The sequence below is a fragment of the Crassostrea angulata genome, chromosome 9 (assembly GCF_025612915.1).
Source record: "Crassostrea angulata isolate pt1a10 chromosome 9, ASM2561291v2, whole genome shotgun sequence".
Taxonomy (NCBI): domain Eukaryota; kingdom Metazoa; phylum Mollusca; class Bivalvia; order Ostreida; family Ostreidae; genus Magallana; species Magallana angulata.
In genome coordinates, this window is record NC_069119.1 from 13,182,935 (window position 1) to 13,203,509 (window position 20,575).

Sequence of the window (20,575 nt, forward strand, 5' to 3'; positions counted from 1 at the left end):
CGGGTTCAATTCTCGCCGTGGGCTTTGTTTGTTTTGGGTTTTTTTTTTCATTTTATTTTCTAGAACAAAAACCGCTTTAATACCTTTCCTTTCATAAAGTTAATACATTTTGTTGGTAAATTAAGCACAATATTGAATTAAAATTTTTTTAATGGCTTAAAGGTAGTGTAAAGGTGGCTTAAAGGTAGCTTAAAGGTAGCATAAAGAAGTTTGGACATTAAGGACTTATAAGTTGTCCTTAAAGGTGGCTTAAAGTTGGCTAAAAGATAATCTTTAAGCTGCCTTTAAGCCATCTGTACGCTTTCTTTAAGCCACCTTTAAGCAACACATATAGCTTAAAGGTGGATTAAAGATCATCTTTCAACACCTTTAAGCTATCTTTAAGGAGGACTTAAAAATGGTCATTCATTTTGTGACAAGTCATTAAAATGCTAAAAAATGAAGTAATTTCCAATTGTTATGGGTACGAACGCATTAAATTACATTAAAATTACCTCTGCGTGCAACTTTGTAGTCAAATAAGTCCAATAACATAAAGTATAAACAACTGACCGATTGCAATGCACTTGTCGATGTGACATCATACTGTGAATTAAAGATCGTCTTTAAGCTACCTTTAAACACCTTTAAGCTATCTTTAAGGAGGACTTAAAGATGGTCATTCATCCTGTGACAAGTCATTAAAATGCTAAAAAATGAATTAATTTCCAATTGTAATGGGTACGAACGCATTAAATTACATTAAAATTACCTCTGCGTGCAACTTTGTAGTCAAATAAGTCCTATAACATAAAGTATAAACAATTGACCGATTGCAATGCACTTGTCGATGTGACATCATACTGTAAATTATGATGCATTTTATGTGTAGAGAGAGGCAAGTCAATCAATTTTTTAACATGGAAAATGCATTTTATAAATGAACAGAGCATAATCTGAAACAAGTTTTATATCATTAAATCCTATTTTTGATGCTAGTTTTAATCAAGCACGTATTTATTTTTTAGAACGTGTATTATTTCTTTTCTGGGATTTTTAATGTACAATGTGTAATATTTCTTTTCTGGAGTGTTTCATGTACAAGTTCAATGTGTTTGACATCGGGAAGCTTATCCAAATCCGCTTTTTACAAGGACATACACTTAACAGATTATTACGATCTTTTAGGTATAAATTAAGGGAATGTTTAAATTATCAAAAGGCGCTGCTGTGTCGATGAAATCTATTGAATGAATTAATAGATAGTAAAATATCAAATCATATCAATTTCAAAGCAGCAGCATTTTAGGAATCTACTAGAGTTGTAGAATTAAATTTTCATTTAAAATTTTTAATTCAAATGAGAGTATGCTCTTGGTATATTGAAATTTGTTTATGACCTCCATACGGGAGAATAATCAACACATATCACGTGGGACCACACTAAGTGTCATTTACTATGCTGTTTCATTTAATGTCAATTTCATATCATGATTAGATAACTTTTCATAAACATTTTGTAAAAATAGATGCATCGTTTTATGAACGTTTATATCCGTTGATATTTTTATAGTAAGCCTTAACAGTACTGCGTAACATTAATATTTTTAAACTTTGTTAGTTGGTGTATTTTTCAATACCGTTATTTCTTAACTGAAATGAAGACCAATTTTTCTACTGTTTTGTCAATGTCATTGTCATTGTTATATTTGATACGTTGAGGACTAGGATGATATCACTGGCATTACAGATCATAAGATATGATGTCTAATACCGAGGTTTAAATTATTCTCTTTTTACTTATTGTTTTTAATGTAAGTATACCTAGAAGAGAATGTATGCAATTTTGAGAAGCGTTACACTATTCTAAAACTTGATTTTAAAGAATTTTGAAAGAGATACTGGAGTGTTGATCAGGTGAGTGATGTGGCCCATAGACGTCTTGATTTCATATTATATATATTACTCGATTAACATGTTAGTGCACATATTCTAGTCTAATATCTATGAAAACAATACCCCTCATTAAATTCAAAATTCAACCAGAATCCCCAAAAATCCAGTCAGACTTCACATTTAATTTGATTACGTCACTAACAAAGCTCATATCCCGAGAAACTTTTAAAAAAGTTGTTTAATTAAAGTGCAATATCGAGAACTGTTGAATTTATTTCAATTTAATTTTCAACTTCTCTCGTGTAGAAGTTTCAATAAGGCTGTTTTACCCTTAAATTATTAAAATTCATATGTCACATGTGAAGATTGATGCGTTTTTTAAAATGCTGTCTATCTGATGTGTAACGTTTTACAACTGTTGAATTCATTCCAATTAAATTTTCAGGTTTTTCGTGTAGGAATATCAATAAGGCCGTTTTACCTCTAAGATGTTAAAATAATTTAATATGTTATAAGCGATGATTGATGCTTTTTTATGTTAATATCATTGTGACGTTGACAACATCATTAAACGATTTAAAATAGTTTTAAACCCATCGTGTAGCAAGCTACAATCAGAATTAAATTTTTTCCGAATAACGAAGTATTTCTGTGCTCTTCTTATGTAACATTTTTACGTCTATACCATATTATTATGAAATTACGAAATTAAATATTCTTCTTTGTACATTTTTCATTACAGAGTCATTTGTTACACGAAATTTAAAAGTATCAATGTAGTACGATGTGCATTTTTAGCGCTGCTTTTGTAATTTGTTTACATTTTTCAAAAGAATTCTGACATTTAAACTTTTGAAAACGTGTTTAGAAATATAGATACAGTACACAAATAGTTATACATGAATCAAATTATTGAAAATTAAGCCATTTTCTAGCATTGTTAAGATTACATGCAGCAAAAGAAAGAAAATGATCACATTGCACGATTTTGACAGCCATTGGCGTTTAAAGTGGAAGACTACATCGTTTCAACATGTCTAACATCCGTTTGAAACGCCATTTTGTTACGAATTGATAACATAATGTCGTGGTAGAAAATTTCTATACACCGTTTAATTGAACTTTTTTAACGAGGGAGATGAGATATGAAGGAAATCACCAAAACGCGTAGAATATATGTTAATTATCTTTGTGGTTTGAGCTTTGAATTAACATTGATTGTCAGCTGTTTTGTACGGAAAACGTGAAATTTAAATATGTTTCCCCGCTATTGGCAATACATTTTTGTTATGTCATCTGCAACAGACGATCAGACATATGTGATACATATCGATACAGGTAAGCAGGTATTATATTTTCACTTAATCTATATATGTATGATGAACATAAAACTAAAGTACTGTAGTACAATCTCTTGAATTGATCTTAACTTCCCCATTGTAAAAATTTTGTAAAAGACTTGCATTGAAAATCTAACATTAAACTTATGTATTTTATTTAAGATAGACATAGCTAGGGAGCAATAGCAGTGGAAGCCCGGATTGGCAAGCCAAACGAGGGAACGACAGAATTCTGAAAAAAATGATTACCACACGTACAGGTGCATCAATATGGACATCTGAATAAATGTATGTATCAATATGCATATGGTAGTTGTTTATAATTGCTATTGTATATCAAAAAGCAGAAGGCAATGTAACTACATGTACTAAAATTTCGTTTTAAAGAGTTAAATATATATAATACATTCATCAAAAATATAATTTGACTTTTATGGATTAAAAATTGTCCCAAGATATTTGAGACAAAGTAAAATAAAAAAAAAGACAACTCTTAAACAGGATCTTTCATAACAATATTTTTGCAGTAATAATTATATATTTCTTTTAATTTTTCAATTTTATTCATTTCTTTTATCTCATTAACAACGAATATTGTTTGTATTTTCAGATTTGTGGGGGATTTCATCCAGCAGTTTGCCTTAAAAGAATTTTTTCATATTTTATTTCCATATTTATGTGAATTCCAATAAAATCTTACAAACTTCATTCATGATTATTTTGTTTTTTTCAAACTTTATAATATTTCACTTTCATAAAAATTTTAAAACAGAAATTTGACATATAAGAGAACATCAGGCCAGACTGATATTTCACAAATTCTCTAAAAATAAAAAAAAATGTACTTTGAAGTATATTGTTGTTGAATACTGTGCCTATCATAAGTGACAAATGCATGCAACAAAAATCTCTTATTCTTTTTTTGTGTAGAGATCCACCTTAATTTGTTGCATTCTACAAAGCACCATTGCAGCCAAACTTGTATATTATATGTAGATTATTACATGGCCATTGGTCGAAGGCTGATATACAGCGACCGAGGGCTAATATAGGATGCGATACATGTATATATATAAAAAGCCATGTTATGATTTTATATCATATACTTATAGAAAATATCAAAGAAACAATAAAAAACAACATATGATGAATGATTATTGTTTACAAATCGCCCCGTGTCTATATATTCCATTTCTGATAAACTTTTTTGGAATTTTTTGCGCCAGCTGTTTGTATACGAAGCTGAAACCGACGTAACTATTTGACGTCAAACTCGGAGACCGGAGTTGAACGGTGCATACCAAACTCTACGTCACAATAGCCGATACTTAACGGAAAGGGGCGGGATATAACATCCGAAGATTGCCGGAGAGGGGTTGATATATCACACCTTTAGGGTTTATATCACACCCCTAGGCGAATTTTTGGTTTATATCGCACAGGGCGGAAAAGGGTATATTTTCTATAAGTATACGATATATGTACATACATGTACATGTACCAAGATTATCTCAAACTTCATTAATCTCTATATCCAAAGGGAGTTATATGAAACTGATTTTTCTTTCAGTCAGGATTAGTAAGGCATGCGTACATTGTCTATGTACAGTACCGATCAGACCCAACCTCACACCAGAGTAAACCCCAACTAAACCCCGGGTTTATTCTCTGGGATTACTTTGGGTTTACTCCGGGTTTACTTTTTAAAAATGTGGGTCCTCTCGACGCACTGAAGTATGAAACAAACCTGTATTTTATTTTACCATCTTACTGCCTGTAATTCATGTAACTTGTATATTCCGAATACAGACGTAGCGTCTGCTTTCAGTTGACGTTGTTGTTCTGTTCTGTTCTTCTGTTGTTGTTTACTCTCTGTGTCCACTCTGGGTTTACTTTGGGTTTACTCTGGGTCCACTCTAATAAACCCGGAGTAAACCCAGATAGTAAACCAAGGGTTTAGTTGGGGTTTACTTTCTGTTAGGTTGGGTCTGATCGGTACTGTAGCGTTCCAATCCACAAGTATAAATCCAGGTGACAATTATACGGCGTATTGCAACATCCCTGGTCTAGGAGCTCTCGACATTACAAGCAACCTGAAGATCAAGTGGTTCCACAACACGAAAAAAAATGACCTCTCTCTGTGAATTTCTGTCAGCTGAACTCGTCCCGAAATATAACTGCAAAGTTTTTGCAGGACCAAAGCTGAAGAATATCAGTTTCGTACTCACAGTAAAAGGTAATGTTTGATTAAACACTCTTGTAACTAGGTCCGATCAATTCTTTGAAATAAAGGTACATGTAGCAGTCCAAGTTCAAGGGACATTAAAGTACATTGGTGTTAATTCGACCGTAGTTTCAATTACCCTTATCATATTATTTTTCCAGCTTAAATGAAGCAATGCAAAATTTGAACTCATTTATTCAAATTTAAAAAAAAAAGTTTTTTGGCGAAATTTTCTTAGGATTCTTCAACACGCATAAACAATCTTTTATGTTTACCCTTTGACTTAAATGTCACTTTCATTGGTTTAAACATAGCACGTGACTGTCTCATACATCTCTATGTTAGGTGAGAATTCAAATGCAGCAATTTGGTTGTCATTGGCCGATGCTTTGACTACCCCTTTCGACATTTTACAACTTTTAATACAGAAATCGCATACTTTAAGTTCTTAAAATATTTGGAGTAGTTACATTGTACCCTTTGAAATTCTTTAAAATTAGACTAGTTGCTCTTTGAATAGTGTCGTCACATTGCTCTGTACGGGATAGAACATAATAGCAGCGTCGATATTTGATCAAACCTCTGCAGAAGAAAAGGAGGAAATGTATGAAATTGAATAGCAAAAAAAAGAAAGAAAAACCATTATAAGTGAACATTTGTGAAGCGAAAATTTTTAAAGAGTATTTGAAAGGTAGGATTGATGATTTTTAAGAGTTTAAAAAAGTTAAATTTTGCTAAGATGTTAGGCGGCTTGTATAAATGGGTTTACGTAGACCGTCGATTTTTGTGAAAAATGTTCCATGTGATAGTCCTCGGGAAAACAAAACACTGTTTAGGTTTTTTACTGACTGACTACAAAAATATATCGAATTGAGCAATTTCATAGACAGCTCGGATTTGCCTCGCCATCAATGAGATTGATCAAGCCGATATATTTCAGAAGTCAGTCAGTAACAAACCTAATAAGTAATAGTATTACCAGATTAAACTAATAATAGACCAGCAATATGATGTTGTTGCTACCATTGTTACGTTAAAGTATTTTAGTTTTAATATTTATTTGAATATTTGAAGATGTTCAGAAGTCAGATGTAGGTAACCTGACCTGTGAGGTGTATGAGAAGATCAAGCATTGGGATTGGAAATGGGTCAGAGATGAATTGGTGGTCATCAAGTCCGTGGCTATAGACTAAAAGGCTGGAAACAGTAAAGTAGCAAAATGTTTCTAAAGTTTTCCCCCTGTGGGGAGGGGGTGTTTGATATGTCATTACAGTAGTTTTTGATGTTGATTAGATAACAGTGCAAATGAACTGAAAGTGAATAAATAAATTATGTAAAGCATTAAAATCTTTGATATATATCTCTTTGCAAATAATTATAGCAATGGATTGCAGCATGCTTTATCAAGAACGTCTGTTTCTTAAAAAAAAGGCTGTGTTACTGTATCATTTAAATCATATCTAAAACATCGCTATAGTCTAGCAGTTATGCTACTCTGTATTATTTCCCTAAAACATAGAAAATATCAAGAATATGAAGTTAAAGATTGACGTCTATAAATGATTTTTTACTATTACCTATAGAGGGTGAACGAAAGGTTCATCCATAAGTTATTTGTTGTATCATCGTTATGGAGCCCAACGATCGTGTCAATTTCCATATATAACTAATATTGAACTTATGAAAGGCATGATGTTCAAGTTTGACCCGAGAAGTGATTATGCCCAGGACAACAATGAGGCCCCTCCCCAGATGATGGTCTTACCTGGCAGGTATGCTCCCTTCTGTCAAATGTTTGGCAGCATGCACAAAGTAAGCGTCCGCATCACGATGAGTGACCAGATGATGCATGGAAGGATGGAGGATATAGAGGACAAGATGGGCAGACAGTTTGTACCTGAGGAGACAGACTTCAGAGGTCAGTAGCTACATGGATCGTTATTATGGTAAAAATGTTTAAAAAAAATGAACTTAATGTTTTTTTTACAACGATTGCCAAACAAGTTCAACAACTTACATTAATATCTCTCGTTGGCACACACTTTAGTGCGAGGGGGTAGTTGTTGTGGGAAGGAGCTGGAGTACACGGATTGAACCCACGTGTCCAAGCGGGCGACTGCCACACCCTAGGCGGCTGCCATACCCTATCAAATACTGCCACTGTCGATCACCAGGATCGAACTCGGTGAGAAGCGAGTACATTGTCCATTTCGCTACTTGGACATGTTAGGTGTAAAGGAATGATAACCAACCATTTAAGCTTTTCTGCATTTTTTGCTAACAGTCCTAACACAAGACCAGCTGAGGTGCTTTCTCCTTTATGTTACAAATATCGGTCTCCTCCAACCCGTTAAACAAAATAGATATTAGAGTAATAAAATTTACTGAAAGTTCACTTAAAATTGTTGATTCTAAAGAGGGCGCTGATGTGTGAAGGAAGCATATGGAATCTGAGTTACATGTATTTCCGTGAAATCACAAATCTTTGTTATTACATGTATGTACATATTCAAATATCTCAGCAACGAAACGTAGACCAAAAACAAATAAAAAATACTGAAGACAATTTTTTTTCAGAATTTGTTTGTATTACGTAGATTTACACATTGATGACGTCATGACTAAAAGTTGAATGTCGTCTGAATTTGATTGGAAAACATTGTAAATTGTAAACATATTCAAAATATAACTAATCTAAGAACTCTTGTAAAGCATTGTGGTGTGATTTATTGAGAATTGAACATAAGAATACTGGGAGAAATGTTAACGTTATCAATCATACGCTAAAAGGTATGTTAATTTGCTTTTATTTCTCGACCAGGCTTTCCTCTGTCGTTGTTTACGATATAAAAATCCGACTAGATCAACACTACCTCGTATATATTAAACTTGAAATTTTATACGTCAAATCGTTAATTTGATCAATGCTTAACATAAATGTGCTGCTAGAATCCCATGTTGTCTGTTGTTTTGATGCAACATACCGTTTTCCGTGCAAACTTTATAAAAGTTGGGAAGGTTTTACGAGAGCCCATCAATAACTATTTAATTAAAAAGAACATAGGATTCTAGCAGCGGTTTTGATTAAAATGAGACGTTTTGCATTCACTTTGTATGTTTATTTTATTTTGGAAACCGCGGGGTAGTGTTGTTCTTTCTCATTTTATGTTAAGGAATATACGTAAGCTATTTATAGTTGTCACGTGATAATGCACCAATGTGGCAGTAATGTACTACCCGTTATTATTGCACTGTCATCTATTTTAAAGATAATACTAAGTTTTTGATCTTATTCAAAACAGTTATTTAATTTCACGATTTCGAATATAACAGTCAAAATAAGACGCTAAACTGCCCATATACTTCCTTAAAACCCCCGCGGGGGAGGTTCTCTGGAGCTGGTTATGAAGGAAAGATAACCAGTCAATCCAACTGGTTGGATCAATCGGTCTTGTAGTTGTATTCCTCTTGTCGTATCATATTGACCCTATCACTCCCTGATGCTAGCAAGCATCTTTCTCGTACTCTTTCGTAATACAGAATCATTAAAGCTATTGCAACTGTAGATTTCTGATTATACGCGAATAAATTATTTTCGCGTAAAATTGTTTAAAGAAGCACTTGCAGATTTTAAGACCTTTTTTTTAGGACAGTTGTTAACTTTAACCAGATCACTTTGCTCGGGAATTTTTTTTTCTTCCAATTTGCCATATTTCCGCTCCACAAATAGACATTCTAAACAAAACATAAAAAGACAAGATAAAATATCAAGAGATTACTTGATTATTACTAGTTTATTTGATATTTTGCAGGTAATATTCACTATCAATTTGGATAGATTCTTTAATGATATCATGATATCATAATTTACTTTTGATTATCATAATGATACCTGTTACTGAACCATTTACTAAAAGTGCTCTGATTTTTACTCATGTTGCATTTACTAGAATCTACGTTTGCTTAAATAATTGAAATTAATTTTGACCTGAGATAGCTGACTTTTGCAGACAACAACCAAGTCAATGTGACATGCAGTGCAAAAGTCGATGGTCTACCAGACTCCAAAATGCAACGAACCTATCAAATTTTAGTCAGAAAAAGTAAGTAGTTCTTTTGAATGACGTTCAATTTTTTGAACTGTAAAGGCCCTGTCACTCCAAGCTGCATCCCCATGGCGTGTGTACGGCGTTGTAAAATTAATGGAATCGCCGTAGAATCGCAAGGAAAAATACGAAAAAATGTACAGTTTTATTAAAATAAATTTACAAGTGGAGATGTCACAACGTCCTGATGGGGACCGAGGCGTTCTTAGGGAGCTCCCACGGCGTGTAACTGCGTTTCCACGCAGTTCTACTTGGCGATTAACTGCGCTCTCGCTGAGTCTCCGCCGAGCGCTCATGACGTGCCAGGGGTTTTTACCGCGCGTCCACGGCGAGCTCTGCGCGCTGACTGCGTGAACAAGACGTTCTTCACTTCTTGGTTGGTTAATATTAATTTGTGCAATTGTTGTACAAACATGAATTTACAACTAGTAAATAATAGATTGAAAAAAATTGTTTTGATTTTATGAAAAAGCACATTGTAATTGAAACATAACTACTTCTAAACAATTTGTGAAGGACTAAGAATAAAAAAGATGTGCAATCATCAGAACTAAATGTCATGAATTCCATCTACGTCTATTGATAGGGTTTGGAATATTAGAAAATGCTACTTTTTACATAGTCATCTACATGTACATCCAGTTTGATTATTATTACATCACTTACTATTGTATACAGCCATTGTTCAAGTATTCGTGGTCTTGATGACAACGCACTAGAAACGCCGTGGGAGCGCGGTATAAACGCAGAAGAAACGTCAAGAGAGTGGTATGAACGCAGCAACAGCTCTTTGGGGTCGCTGTGTGAATGTTCAAGTGCATGTTCAAAGTGCGCTCCGTCGCATGACGTTCTAAAATGTTAGAGGCGATCCCACCGCGACGGACGAAGATGCCTTTGCGTTGTTACGGCGCTGTAGGAGACTCTACTTGGCGTTTTACATTATTTAAGGACGAAGCAGGATCGCTGGGAGGACGCAGCTCCAGTGTGACAGGCGTTTAAGAAAAAGTCATCATAATGTTATGAACTGCAAATTGATCTGCCAACACATTTCAACTGCAAATTTGATCTGCCAACACATTTCAAGATGAACGTCGACAAATTACATTATTTTAATTAGTACAGGCTTAATATGCTTACAGAAAAATTGTAGTTTTTAATCCGACGATCACTGTAAGTTTTGCTTTAATTCAACTTATATTTTTAACATTTGAAGATTTTGATGGGATAAATTAATTTATTTAAACAATAAAATACTTTCTTTGGTGATTCATGCGGGATATGAAGGTGGCGAGAATGCAGAATAATATATAACCTGCGTGAATCATCAAAGAAGGCATTTTATTGTTTATACTTGTACATATATCTGCATCTATCTTTTAACAAATTAATACATTGATCGTAAGAATTACTAATAGAACTAAATTATTGTAAATGTACATCAATACGTTCGGTAAAAGAATCAGCCAAATCGACTTCTATCGGAATTTGAATCTTACACCAGCATGATTATTTCGTGCCGTACGTGATTTTCTTCGGTTGCTGAAGGTTTCAACCAATCGATAAAAGGGGCGTGTAAATTTCATTTAAGATTTTAAAAAGCTCTGAATGTACAATCAATTTCCGAAAGAAATAGAGGGAATCATACTTAATGGATGTAAATATAAAGTTCAGAATGCATCTGGTGATGTAAACAAAATGGAACAAGAAGTGTAAAATGAGTGCAAAAATTAAAATGTTAATTTCGCAGCATTAAAAAAAACAAGACGCAGATACATTGATTATAAAAAGATTATTTCACATTTTGTTTTTCAGACATTCTGTTTAACTTCTGAACTAAGAATGATAATAAAGATTGTTATTTGTGTTGTGTTGTACCTGAAACGCATTGATTTTCCCCCAGAATTGCTAAAAACAAACTTCACTATTATTAGCAAAAATCATGCATTAAAAGCTTTTAAATTATACCTAGCTTTAAAGGGTACCTGCAGTGCCGGTCAATTTTTGATATAATGGAGATCTATGTGTAAAAACATCATCCTGAAAATTTTACAGCGATCGCATAAGTAGTTTTCGAGATATTTGGGGAAAACCCGATTTCACACCTGAACGAGTTTTGAATCAAGCCGATTTGGCGCGAGATGAACTGTGACGTCACGGGGTATTAGAAACAGGAATATCGTATGAAAACTGTTCGTTTTCTTGCATTGTTTTATCGATATATGAACATTTTTTTCTGTTGTTTTATTTCCTTATGAACCCTGGATGACTAAATATACTGTTGTTTGAATTCAAACCCGTATTTTATCAAACAAAAATGCCGAATTCGGCAAATTGTTTGCTTCATGAATTTAGTCAAATGTGTAACACATTTTGCATATAAATGCACAGCATATGTAGCAAAATGGCAATTAATCAAACTTTTGTTTTAAGAGACATATTTTGTTAATATTGTCATTCTTTAGAATGATTTTTCCGTGACATTATTAACTGATTAATAATATTGATAATACATATTTCGTAAAAGGTAACGCGGGGTCTATTCCTCGTATAAGACATAAAATTACAAATGATTTCGCCCGATTATTCAATAATATTGATATAGGACCAATAACAATCAAACTAGTATGCATTCTTTAACAAACAAACACGGGATTATAAACGGATCAAGGCGAAAGTCCAAGATGGCTGCATGATTAAGTCTGTCTCGTTTTCTTTTAAAAATACGATAATGGAATTTCATTTTACATTTATTTACATCCTTTGTCAAAATGTTCAAGTTTATTCACATTTCATAATGATTCGTTGTAAGTATAACAATTTACGTAATGTGGAGTTAAAGCGTTAAATTGCTGACCATAGCGCTCGAAAGAAAGTTGCACTTGATTAAATAAGAAATTAAGACCAACGTATATGTACATGTAATTACTTCTGAAATAATTACTTGATCACATAAAAAAGGTTTAAATTGCTGAATTGTAAATTTGGTTATTATTTAAGTGATTAGATAAGTCACAATAAAGGCATTAACTTCGGACATTAGTTTTACTATTTGATAGCCTCATGTATGATTCTTTAATCACTGATTGACGGACTATACACATGTATTAGTTTACGAATGCTTGATTTCACACAGTCTAATTTATTTCTTTTTTATTGTTTAACAATTGAGTTGCAAATTATACACAAATCAATTTACCAGTCCAGAGGTGTAAAACCCTCTCTTTGTTCACCGGACTCGTGTACCATGTTTATACATACCCCAGATACACGTGTGTCTGGAGCAGTGGCTTCGTTAGTTTACCTGTTTACCTGTGTCATTTTCTCGGATCACTCGTGTGTGAAAGGATATTATGTAATCCAAAAAAGAATAATGAACATAAATCTGCCCATGCAAGCGTTTTAAGATATCGTATTCATCGGTAAAAGGGCGACGAGAATAGCAAATTTTAAAATCCTTTAAAAATAAATCTGACTGTAATAAAATAATTACGGATACAAATTTCTAAATCTACAATACTTAAAATAACTAGATACGTCAAAACATCAGACCTTTATTAATCATTTTGGCTGAAAAATCGAATTTAATTTGTATAGCTTTGTAAAGAATTTTCCCTCCTGTTGACCTCGTGACGTCACTTCCGCTGAAGCCTCGTTATCGCCTAATTCTGTTTTCTCTTGATTAGATTTCCCAAAGCAGGTAAAAATAGCCACTTTGAAGCGGCGTAACTCCGTTATTTTTGCATCGATTTCGATGCGGTTTTTTGCATTAAATTTTGGTAATTAAAATCTTTGACATATGTTTCACATCGGCTTGGCTGCAGGTACCCTCTGTTCACTGATTCTGTTTCCTTCATAGGAGATCTTAAATCAAGTGTACCAATTTCTCTGCTATTGTTAACAACAAGCGACACATGGTTACGTGTGAAGTGTACGATACTGGAGGCATTTCTTGTAACACAATTATGTGGAAGAGAGGGGACACTGGTGAAGATTATACTCCTGGCAGCTATAAAAATATTGTAACGTGTAATGTGGGTTCTACAATGATTCTAACTGATTTATAACTAATTATTTTCCTTCAGCTATCCTTGTACAACACTTGGTCTAAAACCACTGTTTCATACCACCGTTTCAGACCCTGTTCTAAACCTAGTCCGAACTTATTTATTTCTGAGCCCATGCTCCCGGACTAAATGATATACCGTAATGTTTCAAATGGTCCACCCGCAGTATTTTGGGGTCCCGCAAATGAAACATAAACCTTACCTACTATTATCGCTGTATCTCTGCTTTCTGAGGTCTTCTCTCCTCTGCGTCTATCAGCAGACTAACTACTATACGCAGACGCGCTTCCTATTTATATCCTACGTCAATTCTGCTGACTCATCGCAGGGTCATCAAAACGTTCGAGACAGTTAACCACACCCAAGGAATAGCTTATGATTGAATATATTTGATTGACCCTGATTGCTCTATTTACATAATCAAAGGAATTTTCATTACAATATCAATGTAGCTTGTAAGGTAACTCAAGTAAACATGATTTTTAGCCAGGCTCTGCTGAAAGCAGAGTCCTGGCTATAGACAGGGAAATCGCCAATGTTACTATAAATAGCACAACTTCAAAAGTAAACAAAAAATCAAATAGCTTCAAAGTAAAAGCTTCCGCTATACCAAATAGTTACACAGAGAGCCACGTTTTGTCAAAAGTGTTGGTATTTTGTTTCTTTTTTTTTAATTTTGAGAGAATTGTCTATCTTTTAAGCTCACCTGAGCTGAAAGCTCAAGTGAGCTTCTCATCAAAAGGTGTCCATCTTCTTCTCCAGAACCACTGGGCAGACTTCAACCAAACTTGGCACAAAGAATCACTGTGTCAAGGGGATTCAAGTTTGTTCAAATGAGGGGATACGCCCTCTTTAGAGGGGAGATAATATATAATTATTGAAAATTTGTTGGTATTTTTCAAAAATCTTCTTCTAAAAAACTATAAGACCAGAAAAGCTGTAACTTGTATAGAAGCATTCTTATGTAATGTAGATTCAAGTATCTTCAAATCATGGTCCCCGGGGGTAGGATGGAGCCACAATGGGGGAATGGATTTTTATATAAGAATGTATAGAGAAAATCTTTAGAGATCTTCTTCTCAAAAACTATTTGGCCAGAAAAGCTTAAACTTGTGTGGAGGCATCCTCAGGTAGTGTAAATTCAAGTTTATTCAAATCATTGGCCCCGGGGGTAGGGCGGGGCCACAATGGGAGAAATAGTCTTTAGATGGGAATATATGGAGAAAATCTTTAAAAATCTTATTCTCAAACACTGTTAGGCCAGAAAAGCTCAAATTAGAGTGGAAGCATCCTCGGGTAGTGTATATTCAAGTTTGTTCAAATCATAGTCCCTGGGGGTAGAGCGGGGCCACAATGGGGGGAATGGATTTTTACATCCGAATATATTGGGAAAATCTTTATTAAAATCTTCTCAAAAACTATTAGGCCAGGAAAGCTCAAATTTGAGTGGAAGCATCCTCAGATAGTTTAGATTAATGTTTGTTCAAATCATGGTCCCTGGGGGTAGGGCGGGGCCACAATGGGGGAATGGAAATTTACATAGGAATATATAGAGACAATGTTTAAAATCTTCTTCTAAAAACTCTTAGGCCAGGAAAGCTCAAATTAGAGTGGAAGCATCCTTAGGTAGTGTAAATTTTAGTTGGTTCAATTCATAGTCCCTGGGAGTAGGTCAGGGCCATAATGAGGGGATGAATTTTTACATAGGAATATATTGAGAAAATCTTAAAAAATCCTGTTCTAAAAACCTATTAGGCAGGAAAAGCTTAAACTTGTTGGAGGCTTCTTCAGGTATAGTGTAAATTCAAGTTTGTTAAATCATAGTCCCTGAGGGTAAGGCATGGCCGCAATGGCGGGATAAATTCTTATATAGGAAAGTATAGAGAAAAAATTTAAAAATATTCTGGTAAAGTTTTAAGTCCAAAAACCATGATTCCCTAGAGAAAAGTGGGGCAACAAAATTCGGGGGGGGGGTGTAAAGGAAGAGAGAAAAATCTTCTTACAGATACAACAACAAAAGGGGCATGGCATTATATTTACCCCCAAAAATTATGTGGATAAAAATTGGCAGATTTTAAACTTTTTAAACAAGATCAACTGTACTTAGTTGTCAAGATATTTTTATTTTGATACTGTAATGCTAATTTGATCAGAGTTAGGCTATTGTTGCTCAGGTGAGCGATGTGGTCCCTGGGCCTCTTGTCTAGTTTTTAGCTCACATGAGCTGAAAGCTCAAGTGAGCTTTTCTGATCACATTTTGTCCGTCTGTCCGTCCGTATGTCTGTCCGTCTGTAAACTTTTTACATTTTGAACTTCTTCTCTAAAACCGCTTATCAAATTCAACCAAATTTGGCACAAAGCATTCTTATGGGAGGGCAAATATGAATTGCACAAATAAAAGTCCGATCTGTATTTAAAGCGGAGAAACCTTGAAACTGTAGAAAAAGGGGGGGGGGTGCATTTTTAAAAATCTTCTTCTCAAGAACTACCGAGTCCAATTCAACGTAGTTTAGCATAAATCCTAATGGGAAGGAAAATATAAATTGCAAAAATTAAGTGCTAATTTTGTTTCAAATCTGAGTTATTACGAAAATAATAATAAAGGAAAGCCGTGTTTCAATCAGTTTAATAGCTTCGGGTTCGGCATACGGTAAAATGGGTAGGCAAGACTTGGCCTGAGCAAAACAAAAGATTGGCAGGTATTAATCTGCCAATCTCATTAAAATTTCAGGATATTTGATGGACCAGTATATTTGTATTCGCTGTAAATATTGCTGCAAAATAATGCGTATTTGGCATTGACGATTGCCGATCTGCCCCGGCTTTTATTTTGCCACGGCCCTGGTTTGCATACCCATTTTACCAAGACTCGTATTCCATACTTCTAAAACGAGGTTCTTTGTTTAAAGCAGCCATGACATTATACAAAAAGGGTCGATCTGACTATGATGAATTTGCTTGCTATGCAACAGTTCGCGTATGAAGGGAAATTTTTGAAACATGCAAAATATATTGGTGCCGATTTTGTGAAGTAAATTGAGGCTAAATACTTCAATGCGTTGACAGTTTTCACACATGACGTTGGTGTTAGCTTGTTCTGATTTTCGTTTCGTTTTCATTATCTATGCTTTGTAACCTGGGAACTATCGTCTGTATTTCGTGATTTTTACGTATCAAATCAAACAGAGACTTCGGTAAATCAAACAGCTAACTGTTTACCTGCGCAAATTAAGCAAAATCTGATGTATCAAAAAAGTACTGAAATACAATTCATTCCATCGGTAATTCGGCATTATCTTTTGCGTAATGGTAGATTAATGCAATAGGTTTTGTTGAGATGCTCGGCATTTTCTCGAGTTTATTCAGTTTAAATAGAGTTTGATATCGCTGACGGAAATATGTAGGTATATACATGTATATATATGATTCATTTCGAAAAAATAAATTGTGTTCTTTATTTGTTATAGTGCATGTTTCTTGTGCTTAATTGTTTACAATTTCTATTTACTAATCATATTTGAGTGTTAAGCTTCGAATTATAAGCAAGATACAGAGATTTGCTCACAATTTTATGTTTATACACAGATCTTAAAATCTAAAGATTAAAAAAGTAAAAAAATTGGTCAATATTTATCAAGAAAATTTTCAAAGTCCGTTCTTCCAGAAAGCAACTTTAACAACCTATTGTATTGTAAACTAAACCTTTTTTCGTCATTATTACTCCTGCTGTACATGTGATCCTTGACTGTGTTTGTGTTCATTGGTATAAACTGATTTTGAACCTCAAATACCAGTGAAATGGTCTTGAGTGAATAACAGAATTTAAAATCTTAGCTAGGCCATTTTTTTTTCCATTTTAAATGCTGAATAGGAAATACCAAGTTGAAAATCTTAAGCTGAATGTAATAAACTCATGTGAAAAAAATATTACTCAAACCTAGGCGAACTGTGAGCTCTGTATCTTGCTTATAATTCTACGATTGACGCTGAAATTTTGGTTGAACATTACAAATTCTATATGAATTAGAGTATGTTAAATACTTGTACAAACAAAATGAAAGAATGATATTCTGTATATACCTACTCTCTGGGGCTCCCTCTTTATACAATAAATAATGTGAAATCTACATCAATTTTGATAGTTTTTCAGACACGAGTAAATAAAAACGACATCTTTAAAACAGTTTCCATAGTTCTGACACATTTCTGTTGCGGGGATAAAGTCATTATTGCTATTCCTAAGAAAATATCACAGCGGAAAATTATCCTGGTTTGTACGCGAGGTAAATAACAGTCATTTAATTATAATGGAAAAGACAAATTATATTTTTGAATGTTTTTAATTTGAGGAATTGAGCACATTGAGGTACAATTTTCTTTTTCACATCTATACATGTAGTATTTTTAAAATAAAAAACAATAACTATTATATATATATATATATATATATATATATATATATATATATATATATATATTTGAAATACAATAACTAGTAAGTAGTTGATGAAAAAAATGTACCTATATGCTCTCATATATTTTGATCACTTTACAAAGTAGGGGAGGGGGCGGAACGAAAATATAGGGAATTGGAAGTTAACAACTTAACAGTGTACCCCTACCAAATGCTTAGTTTTATATCTTGCGTAGGATTTTCATGTTCTGGTAAAAAATAGTATTTCATGAAGGATCAGTGTCAAAGATTACGTGTATGCAAAAATAAGTGTAAAATTCGAATACTTTACAATATTTATTTTTTGTTATTCTACCGATGGACCATATGGCACAATATCTTTTGAACGCCCATTCTTGCTCAGGTGAGCGATGTGGCCGCATGGGCCTCTTGTCTTCTATATAATGTGTTTTAAAAACAAGACTATGCATTTTGGACAAATACAATGCGCATGAATTTCCATGAACTACTTTGCTTCGCGTTAAAGAAACGGGGATTGAATATATAACGCTTGTTGAAATTATAACGCTTGTTGAAAAATTCAAGGCAGCAACTGTTGACATTTTTTTTACTGGACAGACATATTTTTGTTTAAAGCCGCTTACAAAATTTTGTCGCTCTCTGACGCTTTGCTGACATTAAAAGCATGAGAGAGAGAGAGAGAGAGAGAGAGAGAGAGAGAGAGAGAGAGAGAGAGAGAGAGAGAGAGAAAGAGAGATATTTTCGGTCGTTACTACACAATATGCATAAAGACACACCAAATGAGTCCGGCTTTCAGTATTTCAGTACTTTGATTAATTCCGGTAGCTATAGCAACATCAATGTTGCTTGAAGGGTAAGTCAAGTGAACAGGATAGATAACTACTAAAGGTATAAAAATATTGATACAGCTTGTAGGACACAGACCACAGTTATGTTTTTCTTTCAATTCTTTATACAACAAGAAATCATATCTAAAATGATTTCACCGGCTCTAAACAATTCATGTTTGGCAGAATAACAGGAGAATATTAGTCAAACAACATATCTAAAGTAAAAGAAAATCAATTAAGAGGGAACTGATATGATCCCTACAATGACCCCAACTATTTCAATTTCAACCTTCATTTCTAAAAACTTGTAACAAAGGCTTCTTAACACCCTTTTTATTGCGCCTTAAAAGATAAATGATTTTCCAATTTTTCTCAAGCTAGTATTTTACAAACCTTCTTCCTTCCATCTATGCCCTAATTTTGCGCATTTACCAGCACTGGGAACTTTTGAAGAAACAAATACATGCACTTTTACAATGGAACTGATTGCGTGGCCAATGAGCACAAGGTGAAAATAATGTATTTGACCCGTAGGGTACGTCAAGTGAACAGGGTAGATAATTGCTGAAGCTATACCAATATTAACGTAGCTTTCGGTCACGTAAAGCAAATAGGATAAATAGCTCAAGCAAACACTAAGTGAAAATTTTTACAATAAATACAATTATTTTAATTACTTCCTTTTTTAAACTAGGATGATACATGTACACAATTCTGTTACCGTAGATGATTTTGGTGAAGTCGCATTCCCTATATTGATAATTTTTTGAAAGAAAATATATGTAAGCAAGGATGTTTATTGGTGTTAATCAGTGTTATTGTAGCGTGATTATACTCCTAAGTTAACAGTGTCGTTTTAATTTTTGCTCCGTTAAAGGGGCATGGTCACGATTTTGGTCAAAAATTATTTTTCCGTTTTTACCGTTTACATTGTTGCATTGAGGCGTTTCTAATAGTCTACTAAAATTTTACTGTCAGTCGTCGCGTAATAAGAGAGATACATTTCTTTGTCATGTAAACAACGCTTTGTTTACGTTTTTGAATGTTGAAGTACAAATTCCATCGTCGGACACAAAATGAATGTGATAAATGATAGGGACAATTTATTCATGCTGAAAGCAAATTAGAACAGAGTGAAATCAGCTTGAATATGAACTATTACCGGTATATTGAATCAATGTAAACAAAAACAAGGCACGAGCTATGTTTACATGACAGAGAATTGTGAGCTCTGTATCTCGCTTATTACTTTACGACTGACACTCAAACTTTGGTTGATCATTACAAATGCACTTCTAAAGCATTAAAAACAATAAAAATAGGAAAATAAAATTTGACCAAAATTGTGACCATGCCCCTTTAAAGATCAAATGGTTTATACTTGATAAATATATTTTGAGAAGGAAGTAACCAATTCCACGATAGAAACGACGCTGGAGATTCTGCAGGTGACGGCGGAATGTTTTAAGACACCGTTCAATGTTATACACAATGGTTCTCTGTCCCGGATAAATAGAGTACCACCTAAGCATTCCAGAGGGTGAGATAAGACCAGAGTTTTTTTCGATTTCCAATATGTTATAAAAATGCGGCGGTGTTTGAGAAACCTCTTTTTGGCATTAGTTGGTCTTTCTAGTTATTCTTATTATTTTTTAATTCGATATTTCTCATTGTTATTTTGTTGTAATGTTGTTGTTTATT

At 33.8% G+C, this 20,575-nt stretch overlaps 2 protein-coding genes and 1 long non-coding RNA gene across 3 annotated transcripts in view; all 3 read left to right on the top strand.

Moving 5' to 3' along the window:
• The window catches only part of LOC128164188 (uncharacterized), a 35,761-nt gene that overhangs the window by 14,874 nt on the left and 312 nt on the right, over positions 1-20,575 (top strand). The gene's annotated exons all lie outside the window — the stretch shown is intronic.
• Positions 362-3,923, top strand: LOC128164195 (uncharacterized). Its single transcript, XR_008240916.1, has 2 exons — positions 362-3,503; positions 3,826-3,923. It is a non-coding gene; the product is annotated as an uncharacterized LOC128164195 (long non-coding RNA).
• Positions 6,883-20,574, top strand: LOC128164194 (uncharacterized). The gene is made up of 3 exons (XM_052827950.1): positions 6,883-7,357; positions 9,450-9,542; positions 20,278-20,574. The coding sequence occupies exons 1-3, from the start codon at positions 7,120-7,122 to the stop codon at positions 20,340-20,342; spliced, it is 396 nt and encodes a 131-aa protein (XP_052683910.1). The 5' UTR covers positions 6,883-7,119; the 3' UTR covers positions 20,343-20,574.